Source organism: Phaethon lepturus, unplaced genomic scaffold (assembly GCF_000687285.1).
Source record: "Phaethon lepturus isolate BGI_N335 unplaced genomic scaffold, ASM68728v1 scaffold42, whole genome shotgun sequence".
NCBI lineage: Eukaryota > Metazoa > Chordata > Aves > Phaethontiformes > Phaethontidae > Phaethon > Phaethon lepturus.
Genome location: NW_010525286.1, coordinates 34,654 through 53,960, shown reverse-complemented (window position 1 = coordinate 53,960; position 19,307 = coordinate 34,654). Strand labels below are relative to the sequence as shown.

At 42.2% G+C, this 19,307-nt stretch overlaps 1 protein-coding gene across 1 annotated transcript in view; it reads left to right on the top strand.

Annotated features, from left to right (window-relative positions):
* Positions 1 to 19,307, top strand: part of GAS6 (growth arrest-specific 6) — a gene marked incomplete at both ends in the record, with an annotated part of 40,001 nt that overhangs the window by 2,801 nt on the left and 17,893 nt on the right. The window contains 2 exons of the mRNA XM_010282675.1: positions 12,208 to 12,232; positions 13,032 to 13,094. Coding sequence (XP_010280977.1) covers positions 12,208 to 12,232; positions 13,032 to 13,094 — 88 coding nt within the window. The remainder of the gene's footprint in view (positions 1 to 12,207; positions 12,233 to 13,031; positions 13,095 to 19,307) is intronic.

The window sequence follows — 19,307 nt, the reverse complement described above, 5'->3', positions numbered from 1 at the left end:
GAACCTGGTCACAGGGAGTAACTACTTAGGTCATAGCAGAAAGAAACAGCTACAGCACTTTTCACCCTGCGCTGATCCCTATGGCTAACCTTGTAGTAGGCAAGTCGTGAGGGACTCATCAGTGTGCTGCTGATCTGGGCTTTCAGGTCTGTCCACATCTGCTGGGTTTCATGCTTTAAAGCACCAGATGAGCTCGAATGTAGGCATTTGGCTGTTTACTGTCCCGTAGGAGCAATGGTCTTGCAGCCTTGACAACTGAGGGTTAGCCTCAGATTAGTCAATACCTTGCTGCTTCTATTCAACCTCAAGAAAGGCTTGCGATGTGAGCACAAAAGTGTTGTCTCTCTTCCCTGCCCACCCATCAGACGATCTAATGAAATGTATGACTCTTCCTTACAAACCTTGCCATTCTTAACTCTCTTGTGGTTGTGCAAAGAGAATTTCAAGGCCTAATTTCAAGACCTATGACTTAAAGCTGCGATATGAAATTACATTAACCTGTTCAATCAGACGGGTCCAGAAGTTCAGGTAAGATGAAGCAAGTCTGTAGTGTAGCTTACGTGATGCTTCCCAGGTAAAAACATAGCTTGATCCAGGCAATTACGCCATCTAGCCAAGAATAATCTTTTATGGAAAAAAGGTATACCTTTTTACCTACCCTAGGTCTACCCAGTAAATGTCATTTACCTATACCAGAGCATCCTTTTTTCCATGCCTTCCATTGCTTCAGTGATCAGCTTTCCAAAGCAACATCTGCAAGCTGTCAGCAGAATATACACATTATCTGAAACCTGAATGCGGGTGTTGCCACATGCGTGATTACTGACATCAACTGCTAAGAATAGTGTATTAGGTGGGGCTAAATAGCCATTCATTTGCAGACCAGTGCAGCTTTTGTCTTTTATGTTACGGAAAATATAAATATCAGCTCACCCAGGCTTGAGGAAGGAAGATCAATTCAAACATTTTTAGATTGTTTCTTTTTCAGGAGGCAGAACAAAACTCAGTCTGTGCTATTCGTATGCCTATACATGGTAAAAACAAGTGTGAGCCTAGGTTAATGAGTCTTGCAGCCTATCTTTTTCATGAAGCTGATTATAACGTCCTTAGATATTACAGCAGAATTCTGGGATGGTTCCTGTTTTATAAATTCATTCATGCTAGAGGTATCAAACAGAAAAATTAAAAGATAATATGGTGGGGAAAAAATAAGGATGGAAAACATGTTCATGGGAGGTATGAGGACTGTTTCTAAATGTGATCTATTAAAAAGATATGCTAGGTGTGATAGATGGGATGAAGTTGCAAAATATCTTGGATATAGAGATAAGAATGTTATCTTATTTAAAATGTTGATGAGGCCTTATAAAAAGCAGTACTGCAGAAATATTTGACCTTGGTATGCAGTCAAGGTATTACAGCTTGTTAACCGACTGATAAACTGCTCAGGAATTTGGTTGACCTGTTCTAAAAATGTGGTCATCCAAGCATGTAAAACAAAGGGCAGAAGGGAGCGTAGTTCCTGATGTTCTTGGAAACATTGGATTTCACTAAAGAATAGATGCAGCAGAAACGTGTCCTTGTGCAAGGAGTTTCTCTCTTTTGAAAGGCTCAGCATAGGGAAGATGTTTGAATGCAGCCTCTTATCATTCAGTACCGTAGTTTATCAGTACAGCCTCTGTCACTGCATGTCTTGCTTGCTGTTGTCACTGCTGAAGAATTGCTGGTCTTCCTGCAAGTCACCGTTGACGTTGCGGTGCTGAATGCTTTGAAAGCTGTTAGGCCCACCAGAAGCACTGACATAGGTCAGCCTGGCCACCTGCGTTTACTGTTTATGCATTTGTCCCTCAATAGAGCACTACGGAAAGCCAGCTGGTTTTCGTATGTGTGCAGAATGAACATCTGATTCACAGGCATCCACATGAAAAGCTCTCTTGCTTTTTGAGGGACTTGCATCCAAACTCCTGTTAAAATCTATGACTTGTCAGATACACAAAACACTGGCAGGGAATCACAGAGTAACTTGGGCTGAAAGGGACTCGGGAGGTCGCTCATCTAGTTCAGTCTCCCACTCATGGCACGGGCAGCAGTGAGACTAGACCAGGCTTTTCGGGGCTTTCTGCAGTCATGTCTTGAAAATTACTGATCCTAACAAAACATCCAGCAATGTCAGCATTCTTTCTGCTAGGCTGGGTTTATCGAGAAGCTGAAATGCAGATGAAGCAATATATAGGGTGTGATAATGGTTAGTTTGGTTGTGTTTCGTAGTGTACTGGCTCATTGATTTATTTCTTTATTTGTTCCATTATGTGACATGGTCATGATAGCACAGGTGAGCTGCATGGATGGACTGGAGTCATCTGAACTTTATGCTGATCTTTTAGCGGGGATGCTGGGCAGACGATATTTAGGTCTTATTTCTAAGAATAGCAAGGTAGATACACATTTGTAAATACTAATCAGAAAAGTATGAAGGCATGTAGGGGGAGGAGAGGAGTTAGTGGGAGAGTTAAGCAGTATAAAGTTTCTTTCAGTAATTTAGTGAATGTTGTGTAGTCTAGACATGAAAAATACTGATATCATCTTTAAATACAGATGTCATCATCCCTGTATAGAATATTCCTTTCTAGATCCAGGCAAAAATGTAAATTTACTTGCTGTGACAATTCTTCTCCATACTCCAATTTGTTATGGCATTTTGGCAGAGTGTGGAGGAAGGGCTAGATTTATAGCTGGTATAAATTTTTGTATCTCTTCTTGTTGGTGCAGAATTCATCTGAGAGAGGGGAAGAGTTGCTGGAGAACTCTGTTTGGACTAGGTATATGGAAGGATGGATTCCCAAGCACAGTAATACCTGCTTAATAGATTTTGACAAAGGAAATAAGGGGAGATTTAGACTTTTGCCTAGGAATGGCTTGAAGGACAGAAGAAGGAAGTAGAAAAGTTTGAGCGCCCAGATGTATGCCACAGTGGCATCTCAGCTTTCTCCTGGGATGAGATCTGGGTGAGCACTACTTCTCCTTTCCCTTTCTTCCTTCTCCCTGTGGTTTCTTATAAAGGAAACACAGGATAGAATAGAGTCGTACCAAACTCCAGTGGGTCTAAACTGATCTGGAAGGTAATCAGATTGACACTGTGGAGCAGGATGCATCTACCTACTTGGTGGTACAGACACGGCATTTGTTTGTGGTGGTGGAGTTCAGTAGCAGGAGGGTGACAAAAATACTCTTGCCTGCCTTAGAAGGCAGGTCATACATTTGTTAGCTAAATGCTGCTATATTAAAAGTTACTGAGAAGGGTGAGCAAAGTTTCCTGTTGGTGGAAGCAGACACAGCTCCATCAACTCTGCTGGACTCATGCCTACCTGATCCTTATCTGTTTCCACTTGTGTGAGTTTAGCTCAGAAGTTCAGAACAGACCTGGAAATACTGAACCACCACATCACAAAAGTACTACACGCTAAACCTCCTGGGCCGCGGGAGGGAAGGAACAAGAGAAAACAGAAGTGGTGAATATTACACTGAGGGGCTGTTTGAAGATAGGATGGAAAAAGTTGCTAAGAATGGTAAATTAAAGCAGAGGGATTATACAGGTTTGGGTCAGGAAGGAAGATAATGGAAAAAGCAGATAAAGTTATTAAGTCAGTTTTTTAGAGGAATACAATAGGTTTTAATAAATACGTGAGAGGGGAAAAAAGCCAATTAAAAATGAAGAAAGCTGTTTTGTGGCTAAGGGGTCATTTAATTTTCTTTTTAAATGAAAAAAAAGGAGCAGCCTACTGAGAATTAATACAGAGTTTGTTAGTACAGCTGCAGGAAAGTCAGGTAAGAGAAACATTGAATCTGTATAAATTGGCAGTTGTGGTTCATGTGTGCTCCAAACCCTTCAGTGAACTTAATGAATTAGAAGCAATTACTTTCCAATAAGTATGAAGAACAAGCATGGAATCAGCATCAGAGATTTAGAAGAAACCGAGAATGGACATAACAAGGGAGCTGCAGGCAGGTCGATTGCTCTGGAGACTGTGGGACATACAGTTGGGGTATGCAGAGGGGAAAACTTTGGGGCAGGGCAGTTACTAAAGCAGCATCAAAAATGTTCATTATCTCATACTTCAGTCCCCAGTGAAGTAATTCAGCAAGTTAAATGACTAAAACCATGGCGATTTGAAAACAGAACCAGTGGAAAGTGGGGGAAGGGATTCTTCCAGTGTGCTTCTCCTCCACTCGTATTATAATCTTTTCAGGCTTTGGTTTCACATTTGGGAGCTCCACTGATCTAGTTGGGAGTAAGCAACCCCCTTGCCTCTTCTGTTCACACTGCCTGTACAGCAATTTATGTAACTGAGTGGACCGATTTAAGGAACTGATATAAAGAAAAGTAGTCTGGGGAGAAAATCGATCATTTTGCAGCTGGATCAGTTCCCTGGTCCAGGTCACCACACACCTTCACGAAGGGTTGCACCAACACATTGCAAATGACAGTGTAGGTTTCAGATGGGAAGCCCAGGTGCCAGGGGAGAAGCAGAAAGGGTCATCACAGCTTATGCTGTCGAAGAAATGAATAACCAAGCCTTGGAGAATCTGATTGAAATTTTTCAGCATGTCTCCCTTCCATATCTGTACCTTCATCAGTGTTTTGTGAGGCTCTCCACACATGCATACATCTGTGGGGAAGTTTCCTTATTTATTGCTTTGGGTTTTCTTCCTGTTCCTTTGAGCATCAGCAGTGGGACTCAGAGGAAGAGCAAAGCTGGAAAGTAAGTAGGATACCCAGGGAGGGGGACAAGTGTTGGTGTTGTCTTCACCCTGCACACCTGCCAGGACAGAAGGGTGCATAAATGAAGAGGTAAAAGGAGAGTAAATCCTGGTTGCACTGTACAAAATCATGTGCATCTGGAGAGCTACCACATTTGGCCGACTCCTGGAGTAGGGAGTCCGAGTTCCAGAAGGCATTTAGGACAGGAACAGAAAAGCAAAAGTTGCATAGTTATTAAAATAATGAGCAGGCAAGTATGAGATCAGATTCTGTCACAAGGGCCTGGTGTTGTCTCAGATGTCACTTCCGTATTCCTCGTTTGCCTGTCCCCTCTGAGGCCAAATCCAGCGACGCCTTAAAGTGGCTGTAACTGTGAGTTGCAACGTCTGCAAGTAAGCAAAATCCTAAGAAGCGCTATCATTAGATTGCAGGAAGGGGAGAAATGCAGTATTTCTTCACTTCAGTGGATAAAATGTCACGGAGCCTGTAGGAGAGATCACAAACACTTAAATAATTTTGGATGGGATATATAATCTGTTCTATTTTAAATACAGCTTAAGTAATAGCAGAGTAATGACACGATATAGGATGTTGAAGGGAGACAGCCTTTTGCTTGTGCTAGGTGTTTTGTCAGATCCTGGTTTCCTTAATTTGACTGAGGTTTCTAAGTGAGTGTTAGTTTAACCACGCGTACAAGTATTGTAACTATCGCAACGAGTAAGGGTTCAAACAAGCAACACCGAGTGAAGGTCTGTGGCCAAATTGTGATCCTCTTTTCAAATTGCATATTGATACAGTTGGAGGGAAAGTAGCATTTCAATCCTGAAGCAGTGGAGGAAACCTCAAGGCATTTATGACTGAATTGCATTGAGAATAATTTAAAAGCACATGCAACCAACTCATTGGAATCACTCCAGAAATGATTTTTGTGGAAATATTTGGCCCTTGGCACCAGTTACATCCATTTCACACCGTTGCTGTCCAGTCAAACCCTGCCTCAGGCCACACAGAGAAATCATCTCACTTTCCCCCCTGCATCGTCACAAATGTAAAGTATCTGTGTTTTGCTTGGCTGTGATATACAGGAGCTTTTTTTTTCTTCTTTTCTTTCTTTTCATTACTTTTTTTCCTGTAATCGTGCATTATGATAATTGGTGGGTTTTTCCTCATTGCAGAGCAACTTCTTTTGCTGAAGTGCCGCCTCAGTATGCTGTTGGGAAATAGTCCCGCTGCTCAGAAGAGGGCGAGGGAAGCTATAACAACAGATGTTTTTTGTTTCCAGTCTTCAGGATTCTGCAAGGATGCCTAGTCTCTATGACATGGGTGATGCTGGAGGGGGTGGTCTTGAGTGCTTCTTGTTTGGAAATATCGACAACTTGGTAGAAGGGGCAGTCATAGTCTTTGTGCACCAGAATAGCTGGACAGTGAAATGGATACTCTGTGAATGGATGCAAAATCTAAAAGCTACCCTAAACAACAGTAACTCTGGTGGTAGGAGATGAGATTTCAAGGCTGCTTTTGGATTGTAACATGACCTGCTTGCTTCTCTGCGGGAGAAGGATGGACTTCACAACTCTATGAGAGTTATATTCCGAAGCCGTTTATTGTCTCGTCTGACTCCAATATATATCATAATCTTTGTTTAGTCACTGCGCACACACTCATGATTGGTTACAACTTGTTACACACACTATTGCAATTGGCTATATACAAAATATCACGCACTGTCCACGCGCCTCTCACACAGTCAGGATTGCTGCTTGCAGGTGTTCCTGTTTTCCTCGCTTCTTCTTAGTTGTTTCCCACAGCTCCTTCTCCTCAAGGCCGAGCCGTGCAGATATCCAGCTGTTTACCAGCTTCTCAGTGCCACAGCTCCTTCTCCTTAAGGTCGAGCCGTGCAGATCAACACCACAGCTCCTTCTCCTTAAGGTCGAGCTGTGCAGGGTGATCCCAACACTTCTCTAAAGCGTCACTTGCCAAATTTTGGAGAGAAGTTCTGTGTGATCCTTGCATGGACCATGCAGATTGCCCCAAAGAATAATAGGAAGCAAACTAACTTGGCTGAGCGTAGGGTTCCTCACAATGAGAAGGAAAGCTTGTGCAAGCAATGTGGCATGGATTTGAGCATAACTTCTACATCTCAAGCTTCTACAGTGTTAAAATTCTGAATTGTAGGACTGTTTAATTAATTGTTCGGGAGGAAGGCCTCATCATTCATCATGAGATTTGCTATGCATCAAAAGCCTTGGGCTGAGTTTAAAAAAATGCAGAGAGCTCTTGGGCATTAATGAGCTTTGCATTCTCAGGCAATAACAGTTAAACAACTGTCAAACACTAAGTTATAGCCAATTATGGTTGGTAGCGGCCATTTCTTTGCAAGGATAGTGCATGCCCATGGGGTGGAAACATGTAGTACAATTATAAACAAGGAGATCAGACCATGCCCAAGACAAACATTCAGTCCCAAAGGAAAGAGGAAAAGGGAGAGTCGTTATATGGAAATGAGAAAAGGGCATAATGTGGGAGTTGTTGCTGCTCACAAAGAGGTAATTAGGTAACTAAGAAAGTGCTTTTTAGAAATTAACCATTGCTAATGGAAGTCTATGAGATCCTCCAGCATTAGCCGTGCTGCGGTCAGAGTCACGGAGTGGTTGAGGTTGGCGGGCAGCTCTGCAGGTCGCCTGGTCCAACCTCCCTGCTTAGGCAGGGCCACCTTCAGCCCAGTTGCCCAGGAACGTGAACAGTCCCTCTGTAGACTACGTCTTTTATCTGCTGCCACTACTGCTCAGACACAGTTTTGATTAGATTCGGTGCTGATCAGGCTTACCTGACCGAGTACTCAGGCAAAACGAACAGAAGCGGTTGGCAGGCCCTTTTGGCTGAGGTTCCTAGTGTTGCCAATTACTTTAAGCAACACTGAGAACATTTTCCTGGTGCAGACAGGGTCATTGTTATGTTTTCAGAAGGGCTATTTTTATACAGTGACTCATGTTAATGCCTGTTCTGATTTGGTGTTCTTCCATCTTCTCCAAAAATGCAGTAGGATTAATGCATACCCAGTATAATTTCACTAACTTCTGGATTTTACCGCTAAGGGAGAGTTTGGCCATAGAGTTGAAAATAGATGTCCCATTGTACGTTTCTTTCGGTAGGGAAGCTGACGTAGGTCCTTCTGCCCCTTCAACTCCACAGTCCTGATAGGAATTTTTACCTTCATGTTGCTGTTCTCCTCGGTTGTTTCAATGCAGGGTATTGTGGGGGTGGCTCCACAGAAACTGTTCTTAAACTGCAACTATTAATATTAGGAAATAAAACCAAATATAACAGTGCACAACCTGGAGTCTTGGCGGGGAGTTTGTTTGGGTTGGGGTTTTTTGAGGACACTTTTAAACTTACGCTCTCCTTTCATTTTAGATATCCACACTAAGTGTTATAGTGGCTGTGTTGCAATGGTAGGAATAAGCCCTGGATGTAGATGGGAGACGAACTTCTTAACCCCATGAAAAAGCGTTTGGTGTCACCCTACCCTGAAATAAAATCATGCACTTTTAGGTCTTTCACTACTGTTACGGAGACCAATAATTGTGTTTAATGCATCAAAATACTTGCTTTGAGCATGTACATGTGTTCATGTGGAAGGAGTCGGGGTTGTAGAGCTTACATCCTTTCTGTTAAAGCACAGCTCTGTCTTCTGGACAGCAAGAAAAAGGTCTCTTGAACTGAGCTGAACTAAGCAAGCCAGGACCTGCGTGGGGGGACTGGCCTCATGCCGTACTTTCCACTTCACTGAAAGGGTGCAGACTTGTAGATGTGAGGCCTCTCCCAGTCTCTCCTATTTCTCCCTCGTTACCTGAGATCTGTACCGAGCTGTACTTCTGGTGGCACATGATGCGTGGTGTGTAACTCATACTCCATGCAGGTCTGCAGGCTGTGGGTGTCGTGGTGCCAGGCCCTTGATAACTGAAGCTTCTGGCATCACAGTCGTACCGGTTGATATGTGGCAACCAGACAGACAGAAAGTGTGCTGGATCACAAGAAGCAGGGGTGGAAATACATAAGGTTTTCTTGGTAGGAGCAGGCACAGAGGTTGGAATTGTTGAAACTACGTGTGTGAAAGTTGGTCTGCTGTGGAGGTTGATGCTTCTGCAAGGCATTGTCTTCCTCTTGCATGCACTGGGACGTTACCTCTGGACGGATTGGTTAGAAAGCTTGGTGAGGTCAGTGTCTGTACAATAGATTATCCAAAGGACGTTTATGTCCAATATGTATTTGATGATAGCTTTTTATTTTTAAAAGTCTATTACTCCTGCTTTTATTTTCAGCAGTAATTAGGAAAGCAAATCCAAAGGGGAAGGGATGACCACATTTAAACATTGGCTTCTTTTACCAGAGTCCAAGCTGAAAATTTAACACTTACTATAATTCTGTGGTGACTTTTGCTACCACAGTGGTCACAGTTAAATAACCTCCTGCGTTTTGATCCTGTGAGTACTGGGTGGCTTCCAGGATGGTGAGATGTTTGGTGAGGCTGCAACTGAAGGTGACTAGTTGAAAAATCAGCAAACTAGTAACAGAGAGTCTTTGCTAACTCCTTGCTAACAAGCCTCAAAGCATTTCTCTTGGCATTTTTGTTGGATCCTGAAAATACAATTGAAGACTTCTGGTGGAGGGAAGATGAATCTCATACTTTTAAAAGGGACCTGACCCTGTATAGGGTTTCCATCTTCCCTGACATCTGTGGGTTGTTAAGAATACAGTGAAGAAGACTGAAAAGGCATTGCAGAGTTGAGCGCTCACACAAGAAATAATGCAGGTCTGGCTGTCTTTCTGTGCAGCATAGGCATGACTTGAATTTTTAACTGGGAAAAGTTCTCATAGGTGTTTTTTAAAAAATGACTGCTACTTTCAGCTTAAGCAAATTCCTTTTCTCAAGGTGGAACATCATTCGTCCTTCCTTCTTGATTAATCTTTTGGCTGAATGGAAATATGTTGTCACTGTATTTCCAGAAGCCTGTTGTAAGGAAAATTGATTATGGACAAAAATGAAAAGTTAATCATACAAGAATGAGTAATGTTAGAACCTGTTTTCACGTTGCTTTATTTTAGAATGGTTTTATCAGCAGGTCCTGTAGACCTGGTGAAGTGTTACTGATCAGCAAGTAGTTTTGTATAAAATAAGCAAATGAGGAAGATAGGAAAAGAAGGGTTAAATTTCTATTAAAAGCCTCCTGTTTAAATCACTTACCTCTGTTACATACCTTGTGAAATGAAGCTTGTGGTGGTACAGTGTCTTGGAGTGTCACTCTTCTGCTGTTCAACTGGCATTGAATCAATATACAATCAGTTTGCATTTAAAAGGTTATTTGTGCAACGAAAATAACTAGTTACCTTAATTTTTCATTCAGAAGTAAACTCTATAGAACTTTTCTAACATTCAACTCATTCATCAGAGGTCAAGGAGAAAATGAAGTTTTATGCCTTTGCCATCACTGACTTGGAGCAATTAGGCTGGTGGCCATGAATATCTTGTCCTGTGAGTGCACAAAAAGTTGTCTTGCCAGTGTCTGGATTATCCTGTTGGTGGTTAAACACATCTGCTGACATATACTGAATGAAGGAAGAATAATGAAAAAAACGTTTGGAATATTTCATCACATGCTGCTATCTTTTTCTCCTCGAGTGCTGGCTGAAGTTCAGTTTGTGGTTATAGCACAGCTGGGCACTCATCTGAATACTTAGACTGTTTAGATTTACTTTTATTTTGACTATATTTTTTGACTTGTCTTTTCCAAAACTAAACCTTAAACAAAACAAAGAGGGAGAGGAGACCGTAGGGAATTCTGAACTCCTCACTCAGCTTGTTAACCCAAAGAGAGATTACAAAGCTCAATCCCAAAAGATGCCAAGCCTATTACCCTCAGGTCAGAATTGAAAATTAGAATAAGTGTAAGCTACTTCTTCTACTTCTTTAGTAATGCTCTCATGATTTAGGCTGAATATTTACACGGTGCATTTCAGTAACTGGAGCGTATTTGCTAGAAGTAATTGATTTTTCTGCAGGAGGACAGCAATGCAAAACTTTTAGTTTGTATGACCTTGTCAACCAATTGATTGCATTAGACAGTCCAGGTCAAATTGAATCACGGTGTGTGCCTGTCTCTATTGTATGTACATGTCTGTATATATGCATGAGCTTATCCAAACGTCTGTAACAAGAGGAGAAAATAAAATTGTTTCTAATCTTGCACCAAGATAGACCAAATTAATTTCGTAGAATACAGGATATTACTGTCCCAATCTCACTGCAGGTAGTGTTGTATGAAAACTGCTCATGTTGTATGAAAGAGAATTATACTATGTGTATGCTTTCATAATTAGCTGAGAAATGTTTTATTTTAACCAGAAAAAATTAAGCACTGATACAATCCACAAATTTTCCCTCATTGCACGCCCCAATTACAATTTTAACAGCACTTGAACTAGTGACTTATACATGATGAAATCCAGTATGAAGTGATGTTGGAAAGAAATACTTTTTCCTGGCCATGATATTTTGTATTTTTTTAAGAATGTGGTTTAATGATCAGGCCAATCTCCTACCCTTCCGTGCAGCACAGCTGCATTTTCCTGCTGTTTCTCTGAGTTGGTGCAAGCAATCCTGCGATTGGCAGGGCCTCACCAGGCTGAACGTTTTTCTAACGTGCAAGGTTAGATCCAAGTCACATCAGCAAACTGCTGCTCTCACTGTGTGGCTACGCTTTGTTGACACAAGGGAGGGAAGAGTAACGTGTGGCCGTATATCACAAGAGGGTGGGAATGCCTTTTGCAATCTGGTTTTAGATTAATAAATGTCAATTTTTGCCCTCATTTGCAAATTTTCATTATCTCCTTCTTTGAGCAGACTGTCTCTAGGATGCGATAGAGAGAGCAGTATGGCAATGAGTGCCGTTAGAGTTGTAGGGTAGTCATTGTAAGAGCAAAAGGTACCCTTTTATTTTAGGGGTTGTAGTATTAGGGTGCTGCCCGTGTTCTGCATCAGCAGAGGGCCTCTGAGGAGGCACTGGGTGACTGTACTTTCACTCTGGGGTTTTGTCTCTGGATTGCTCTTCCTTCCCATACCTCATGCCACCATCAGCACCTTTACCTCTTGGATAGTGGGTAAGTGGATTCACGTTCAGTCACTGCCACTTACCAGGTCAGCTGTTGTCAAAAAACACCTTGAGACTGGAGTTAATGTTTCTTTCCTTTTCAAAAGACAAAATGCCTGTATGATACTGTGCTTTTTCTGCCTCTGACTAAAAAGAAATAAGGATGTTGGTGTTTGGACCGTCTTAAAAAACTGCCATGCAGCACCACCAAACTAACAGCAGCTCTTAAATAGTATGACAATAGAAGCAAATATTGTTCAATAAATGTTTGCTTTTTTTTTCTTTTTTTCTTTCCTACAGGAGTATTTTTACCCGAAATATTTGGGTGAGTTGCAGCTTTTACTTTCACTTTGTGGCAGTGCTGGTATGTGGTGCCTAAGGCTGGAGCTTGTCCCAGATGAAGTCTCTACTAAGGAAAGTGATGGAAATCGATTGCAGTAAACATGCATTTCTAACTTTTAAGATAGACTGTACCTTCCTTATGTAATTTTGAGGTGTGTTTATTACATATGTATAGATTTGCATACAGAGATCCTTTATGTGTTTTCTGCATGTTGAAATGTTGATGTTGCATTTATATCTGTAGCTTGAAGCATTAGTAAATAATTTGAAGTCTTCTACCTTTTTCATTTTTTAATTAACTTAGCTATTAACTAACCTCCTTATTAAAAAAAAAAGTGCCTTTTCTAATTGAACCATTGGCTTATTCTATTGACTGTATCATAGTCATGGCATCATACTGTTTTCTATTTGTGTTTAATATGTAGTACTTAAGATCAGACATACCAAAAGTTTGAGAAAACTCCATGTGCTTTTTAGATTTTTTAAAAGAGATTTAGTAGGTCAACTTTGAGTAGCTACTAATATGCTTCTAGAATCATAGTAGCATCTGGTTAAGTGATCATCCTTTTCAGATGGCTTATAACTACTGTACATCAGGGCTAAAAAATTTTAATGAACTTAAGAATTTTAAGTCATCTGGGAGATTATAATATTGCATAGATTTTGCATCCACCTTCCAAATCCTTGCTTAATGAATCAGCAGGATCGGTATCATTTTACATGCTTTGAACAGCTGCCATGTCATCATTGTAATAATAACAATTTCATTTTCTGTTCTTCAGCTTGTATTCAGAAATATGGGTCACCGTATACAAGAAGTCCAGATTTCCTTACATGTGTTCATAGTAAGCATTTTTGTTTTGCGTATTATAGTTAAATGTTCTCTCATGTTACCTGAAGGAGTGGAACCAGCTCAGCCATCTCCATTTTTGTTATTATTTTAGTACTGGGCTTGCTATTCTCTAAGCTTGAGACTCCATACTGCGTGTCCTATCTGAGCAGCAAAACAAAACTTTTTTCCTTTTATAACCTATTGCCACCTCGCTGTTATCTTTCAGTGCTTTGGTATTTTATGATGCAAGACATTTATCTTCCACCAGTTTCCCAAGGTCTGAATAATCTGAGAAGCAAGAGAGACAAGAAATAGGATTTACCAGAAGGTTGTACGCTATGCTTGGCCTTTCATTTTCTTTTTTCTTGAATGCTAACTTTGGCTCACCCCTGTTGAGGAACCTTAAAAAAAGCTTGAAGTCAAACCCAGGCTTGTGTCAGGCTTCTGACAGCGTTACGTAAGGATATCAGTTTCACGCATCGTGCGACTGTGCTTTAAATATCGCATCCTTTAAAAATTCAGATCAATTTGGAAGTCAAACTGGTATCTGTGTAGAAGGGGAAGGGGTATTTGTTCATCACTAACACTAGAGATCAGAATTTAATGAACTCTTCTTATACCTTTCCAGTTCCTTCTTGAATCTTAGCAATACTAAAGATATAAAGCTGCATAAATATTCTAAATATGTTCTGGGAGCAGATCAATTCAAACGGGGAGAAAATCACATGTATGTGTATGTATTTTCATTTTTACCCCTATGGTTCAGTCTTCTACTGTGATCAAGCTTGATTAGTGATGTGTTCATACCAGTGCTACCAAAGCAGGATGAGGATTTAGTCAAGCTTATAAACTGCGTTACAGCAACCTTCTTTGAAGAGTGAATTCTAAGTTTAATAAATGGTATGCCAAGACCTGCCCTGATATAATGGAGCAGTATCACTTGTGGATGTTAGATTCCTCTGAACTGGGAATTCTTGGACCTGTGGTACCTGCGTTGGCTGTGGTATGCCAAGTAGTGTATAGTGGGACATGAGGCTGAATGCTTCCTTTTGCTCACACATGTGGCACGGCAAAGAGGTGGGAGTTCCTCTTGAAATGGTGGTATCAACTGGGAGCACTTGTTTCAAACAGCTAATAGTGTTTTAGAAGTGCAAGTCTAAAGGGTAGTGATGAAAAAACCCTGAAAAAATAAAAGCTGAATAATTGTTTTTAGGGATTTTTGCCCATTGCAGATGCAGTGGTTTGGAAAAAAAAGATAATATTTTCCCCCATTAAAACATTTTTAAATGGCTGAGTTTTGGCTAGCCATTGTCAATTCACAGGAGAGGTAACGGAGAAGGAGCCTGAAACGCGCTTGGAAGAATGACAGGCTTTGTGCTTGGCCGGTTCCAGTGTGCCTCTTAATTTTTCACAGATGCTGCCAAAAGGCTACGTAGCTCTCTGGGGTTGTGCCTGCAAGATGCATTTAAATTTTGTTTCTTAACAGTCTTTCTCCCCTCAGAACTAGGTAGTGGAAGGCTCTTTTAATCTGGCATACAAAGACGCTGCACAACCTAAGGGCTGGAAGATGATTAACTAGACTAGTTTATACTAGAAATAAGGTACAAATTTTAAATGTGATAGTGATTAGACAGCTTAGCAGAGTATTTGAGGATTCTTAGTTTCATAAGGTCTTTAGGTCAGGGTTACAGGTAGGATTCAGCTCTGGATGCGGAGGTAGATGCGGGCGTTTCCAGCATAGGTGCCTACATGAGCAGTATTCCCGTCACAGTCAGCAGAGAGTTAGTCTGCAGTCAGCGGTTCTAGAGGGATTCCACTGACCAAACTGCCTGTGCGAGGGAGAGCTGCATCACTCGACGAACTCCGTTTGTTGTACTGACTGGATCTCCACTGACTGCAATGAGGATTTAAGACAATTGCTTTGCAGATAGATGCTTGCCTTCCTTACACATAGATACCTGTACTTTGGTCTGCAGATCTGGATCTTGTTCTAAAAGAGATACGGTAGGTCAGCTAGGAATTAGGGATTTGGTTCTGCGAGAGTTTGGAAAACAGGAATTTTTTGGAAAAAAAGTTGCATGTGGCCTTAAAAAACACAGCGTTTGTTGGGTCTTGTGTGTCTGCTTTTTAATAGTGAGTGTCATAATCGTCACAACCTAGCACTTTCCCAATGTATTTTTAATTTGTACCATTTTGTTAATATCAAAAAATAAATTCACAGTATGGAATAATGAACTGGAAGGAGCAGTCAGTGTACTTAGGTAAAGTCTTCTTTCCATACTGACTTCAAAAATGGAACTGGTAGTTCTATTCTCTGGCTGCATTTATGAGCCATATATGTGCTGTCGGGCATAGCTGAAAGCATACAAAAAGGTCATGCTCTTCCTTATTTTTAATATCTTTACTAAAATCTGTCATGTAAATGAATGGAAACAAAAGCTCCATTTTGTCTTGCAGTGGTTTAAATCAGGAGCACCTTCTACAAACTTGGCAGAATTACACAGTCGTGAAGCCACCAGCAGAGTATAAAGCTGTGTCTCATGTTCCCAAATTCTCACGATAAGAGGAGCAAACTATCAGCACAGTGTTGATGCAATAGAAATGTCTGTGGTTGTTCTTGCCATTTATCGTGTGTTGCGATAGCGTGGTATTGTGCGGGGGAGGGTTATTCCATCTGGCTCTGCAAGGCACATCAGAATCCAGCTGGAAGGAAAGAAGCTTGAGGATACACCAGATAAGTCATGCATTACCCTCTTGACTTGTTTTGCTTATCAAGTGACTTTGAAAACATTGCCATGCCTGGGAGGCTTAGTTTGTGCTGCTCCAAAATGCAGACTTGGCTTACTATGCCTAAACCGTCCTGTTTACTGTATACAAATCCTGGTCTGCCTAGGAAAAGAAACCTGCGGATCAGAGCTTCTCTGTCGCCGCTCATCTCTGCCTTAACCTGGCTTCTCCCTCCCCGACTCCTCCACCTCCAGGGCTGTGTGGCCTGGTCAGTGATTTACCGGGAGGTATTCTGGCAGGTGGATGTTCAGACGCAGCCCGTGTAGCTGTGTTTTCTTTTGTGTGGCCTGGCCTCTACCTCGGCTGTGGCTTTGCCCCAGCTCTGCACAGCTGGCGCAGTGAGGAGAAATGTAATTATGCCCTGTGAGTGGGTGGTTCTTTCTCTTAGGGTTTTCCTGTAGTGTTTTCCCGGGCACTAGCTTCTGAGCATCAAGGTGAAATACTGAAAATGGGGATTTCTTTGGCCAAGTCACACTCCATTCTGGATCAGCCCTCTGGCTCTCTCCTCCCTTGCCCGCGATGGAACACCTTGCTGAGGCTCAGGATGAATGCTTATCTTCTCAAGCATGGCCCTAGCTAGAGGCTGAAGCTGTGCTGGTTACAGGGGAGGAAAGTGAGACACTGCCTGGAACCGATGTGTTGGCTGTATTTTGGTAGAGGTGGATGAAATCACAACTAGAAATAGAAATTCTTTCAGTTGTGGAGATTGGTGATCCTTTGTGACCTTTTTTAGAGCTTCTTTCTTCACTTCATCTATTTTGTCCCGATTGATTCAGCCCACTATATTTAATGACAGCCATTGCCAATCATCTGGTGATTTCTGGCATCTGTTAGTCCTCTTCAGAAGAAAATGGAGTCTTCATTACAAACATACGCATAGTGGACAGATACATTTGTCATAGTTGTTGAACTTGCTCTAGACAGTCCTTATGTTTGAAGCCCAATTAAATACCCTACAGAGAAAGGAGTGGTGAAAACTTTTATGTTGTACAATGTGCTAAATGTAAAGCAAGTATGAAATTGATACTCCGTGGTAATCTGGATAAGCTGCAACACTGTGCTGTTAACTTCAGTCTTCAGGCAATTCAGTGTGCAGTGCAGCCCAAGAATCTGACTATTTTTTCTTGATAACTATAACACAAATGCTATCCGAAATTAGAGTATATGCTCTTGCTTTATTTTTATGCCTAATATAGTGCTAATCTTAATAGCTGCCCAAAAGGCAAACTGAAAGTCCAAAAAGCAGTGGGGCAAACTGAAAAACAGGAGGTTCCCTCTGAACATCAGGAAACACTTTATTGTGAGGGTGACCCAGCACTGGCACAGGTTGCCCAGGGAAGTTACGGAGTCTCCATCCTTGGAGATATTCAGAAGCTGTCTGGACGTGGTCCTGGGCAACTGGCTGTAGGTGACCCTGCTTGAGCAGGGAGGCAGGACGAGATGACCTCCAGAGATGCCTGCCAACCTTAACCAGTCTGTGCTTATTGAGACTCAAATCTAAGGCAGTCAGTGCAAACAACAGTGCTGTTCAGTGCTTTATAAGACATCAAAGGGAGTTGCCTGTGCCTACAGTCACAGAAATGTTGAAGTTTTTTCAAAGCAGCCTGTCATGAAGGGGATTTACAGGGTCACACAGAGGAAGTTAAGAAGAGTCATGTAGAAGCAGTATAATCCTGACAAAAGTAAAACTGTATCCAATTCTTAAATTCACTCAGTTTAAGAAATCTGATGGGGCTACTAATCTAGAAACAGTTCCTCTCCCTACATGCCTCCCTGCCACCCCATATGCCTATCGATTCACAAGTAATGTTTCAGAATATCATGAAGAGTCCGAACTGGACATTGGTCCTACTGAACGTTGGTCTCAGCAGAACCACTGCATGAAAAGGGTTCTTTGCTGCTGCAACTCACTTAATGTGTACCCACTGAGCACATTTTTGCCCTGCAAATCTAGTACCACAGACCAAACTTGGTCTGCAGAGGGCTGTTGCTAACTAGGTGCTCTAAACGTACTTGTCTTTTATAAACCCTTCCTTTTGTCTGGACTGAACGGGGTTTCTGCTGAGCTGTATGGATGTGCTTCTAAGATTGTAGGATTGCAGAAGTGTTGTTAATGATAGTAGTTCTTCCTTTAAACACGGCTAGCTGCAGCAGCTGCAGCAGTTCCTGTGTCATGCACCAAAAGGATTGGGCAGAATCGTTGCTTTGTAGCTGTGCCACCCCCCATGCTGCAGGCACAGCTGGTCAGGCACAAGAAACTGCCACATATATTCATCAGAAGAGAAGCTTGGACATCATGCCTTCATGTCGTAGGACTTTTTTTTCCAATGCATTCCATGTGCTGGTAAGCACAGAGGACAGTGGGACTGACTGTTTAACTGCTCCAGTGTAGAAGGCCAGTCCCATTGTGAATATACATTTATTCAGGTTTGCTAGGGCTCTGGTCAGGTTCAGATGTTCTCTGTAGAAGCATCCATGGCAGACTGGACTGTGACTAAAGTTCACCCAAGTGTAAAAGGTTTGCAGAAGTGCCCTGTGTCTCCTGAACCTCACTGCTGGGAGGGAATATGTAAACAGAAAGGCCCTCTGACAAGGTGAGCTTTGCAGTCTACAGAATGAACTTCTGCACTGCTCCTTCTGGTCGCGGTTGTGGAAACAGTTAATACATTTATGATTTTTGAAGATCGGTGATTTAGAACACCTATGTAACAGGTTACTACCACCTGATAGCTACCAACTCCTTTTTTTTGTGGGGGCAAGGGTATTCTCTCATCCTTCCTTTAGCTATCTCTGCAAAGCACTTTCCCTGGGTGTTTTGCAGATAGGTATAGGTGAATTTGGACAGGTGACTTCCATTCCTTGAGCAGTTACATGATACTTTGAGACACATGGATTTGATGGATGGACCACTCGTGGATACGGAATTGGCTGGATGGTTGCACTCAAAGAGTTGCAGTCAACAGCTCGATGTCCCAAGTACAGTGATGAGTGTCCCACCAGTGATGAGTGGCATTCCTCAGGGGTCCGTACTGGGACCAGTGCTGTTTAACATCTTTGTTATACATGGATTGTGGGATTGAGTGCACCCTCAGCAAGTTTGCTGGCAACACCAAGCTGTGTGGCACGGTCAACATGTTGGAAGGAAGGGATGCCATCCAGAGGGACCTTGACAGGCTTGGGAGGTGGGCCCATGTGAACCTCATGAAGTTCAACAAGGCCAAGTGCAAGGTACCAAGCACAAACACAGGCTGGGCGAGAATGCATTGAGAGCAGCCCTACCAAGAAGGACTTGGGGGTACTGGTGGATGAAAAGCTGGACATGAGCCGGCAATGTGCACTTGCAACCCAGAAGGCCAACCATATCCTGGGCTGCATCCAAAGCAGCGTGGCCAGCAGGTCGAGGGAGGTGATTCTGCCACTCTCCTCCAATCTGGTGAGA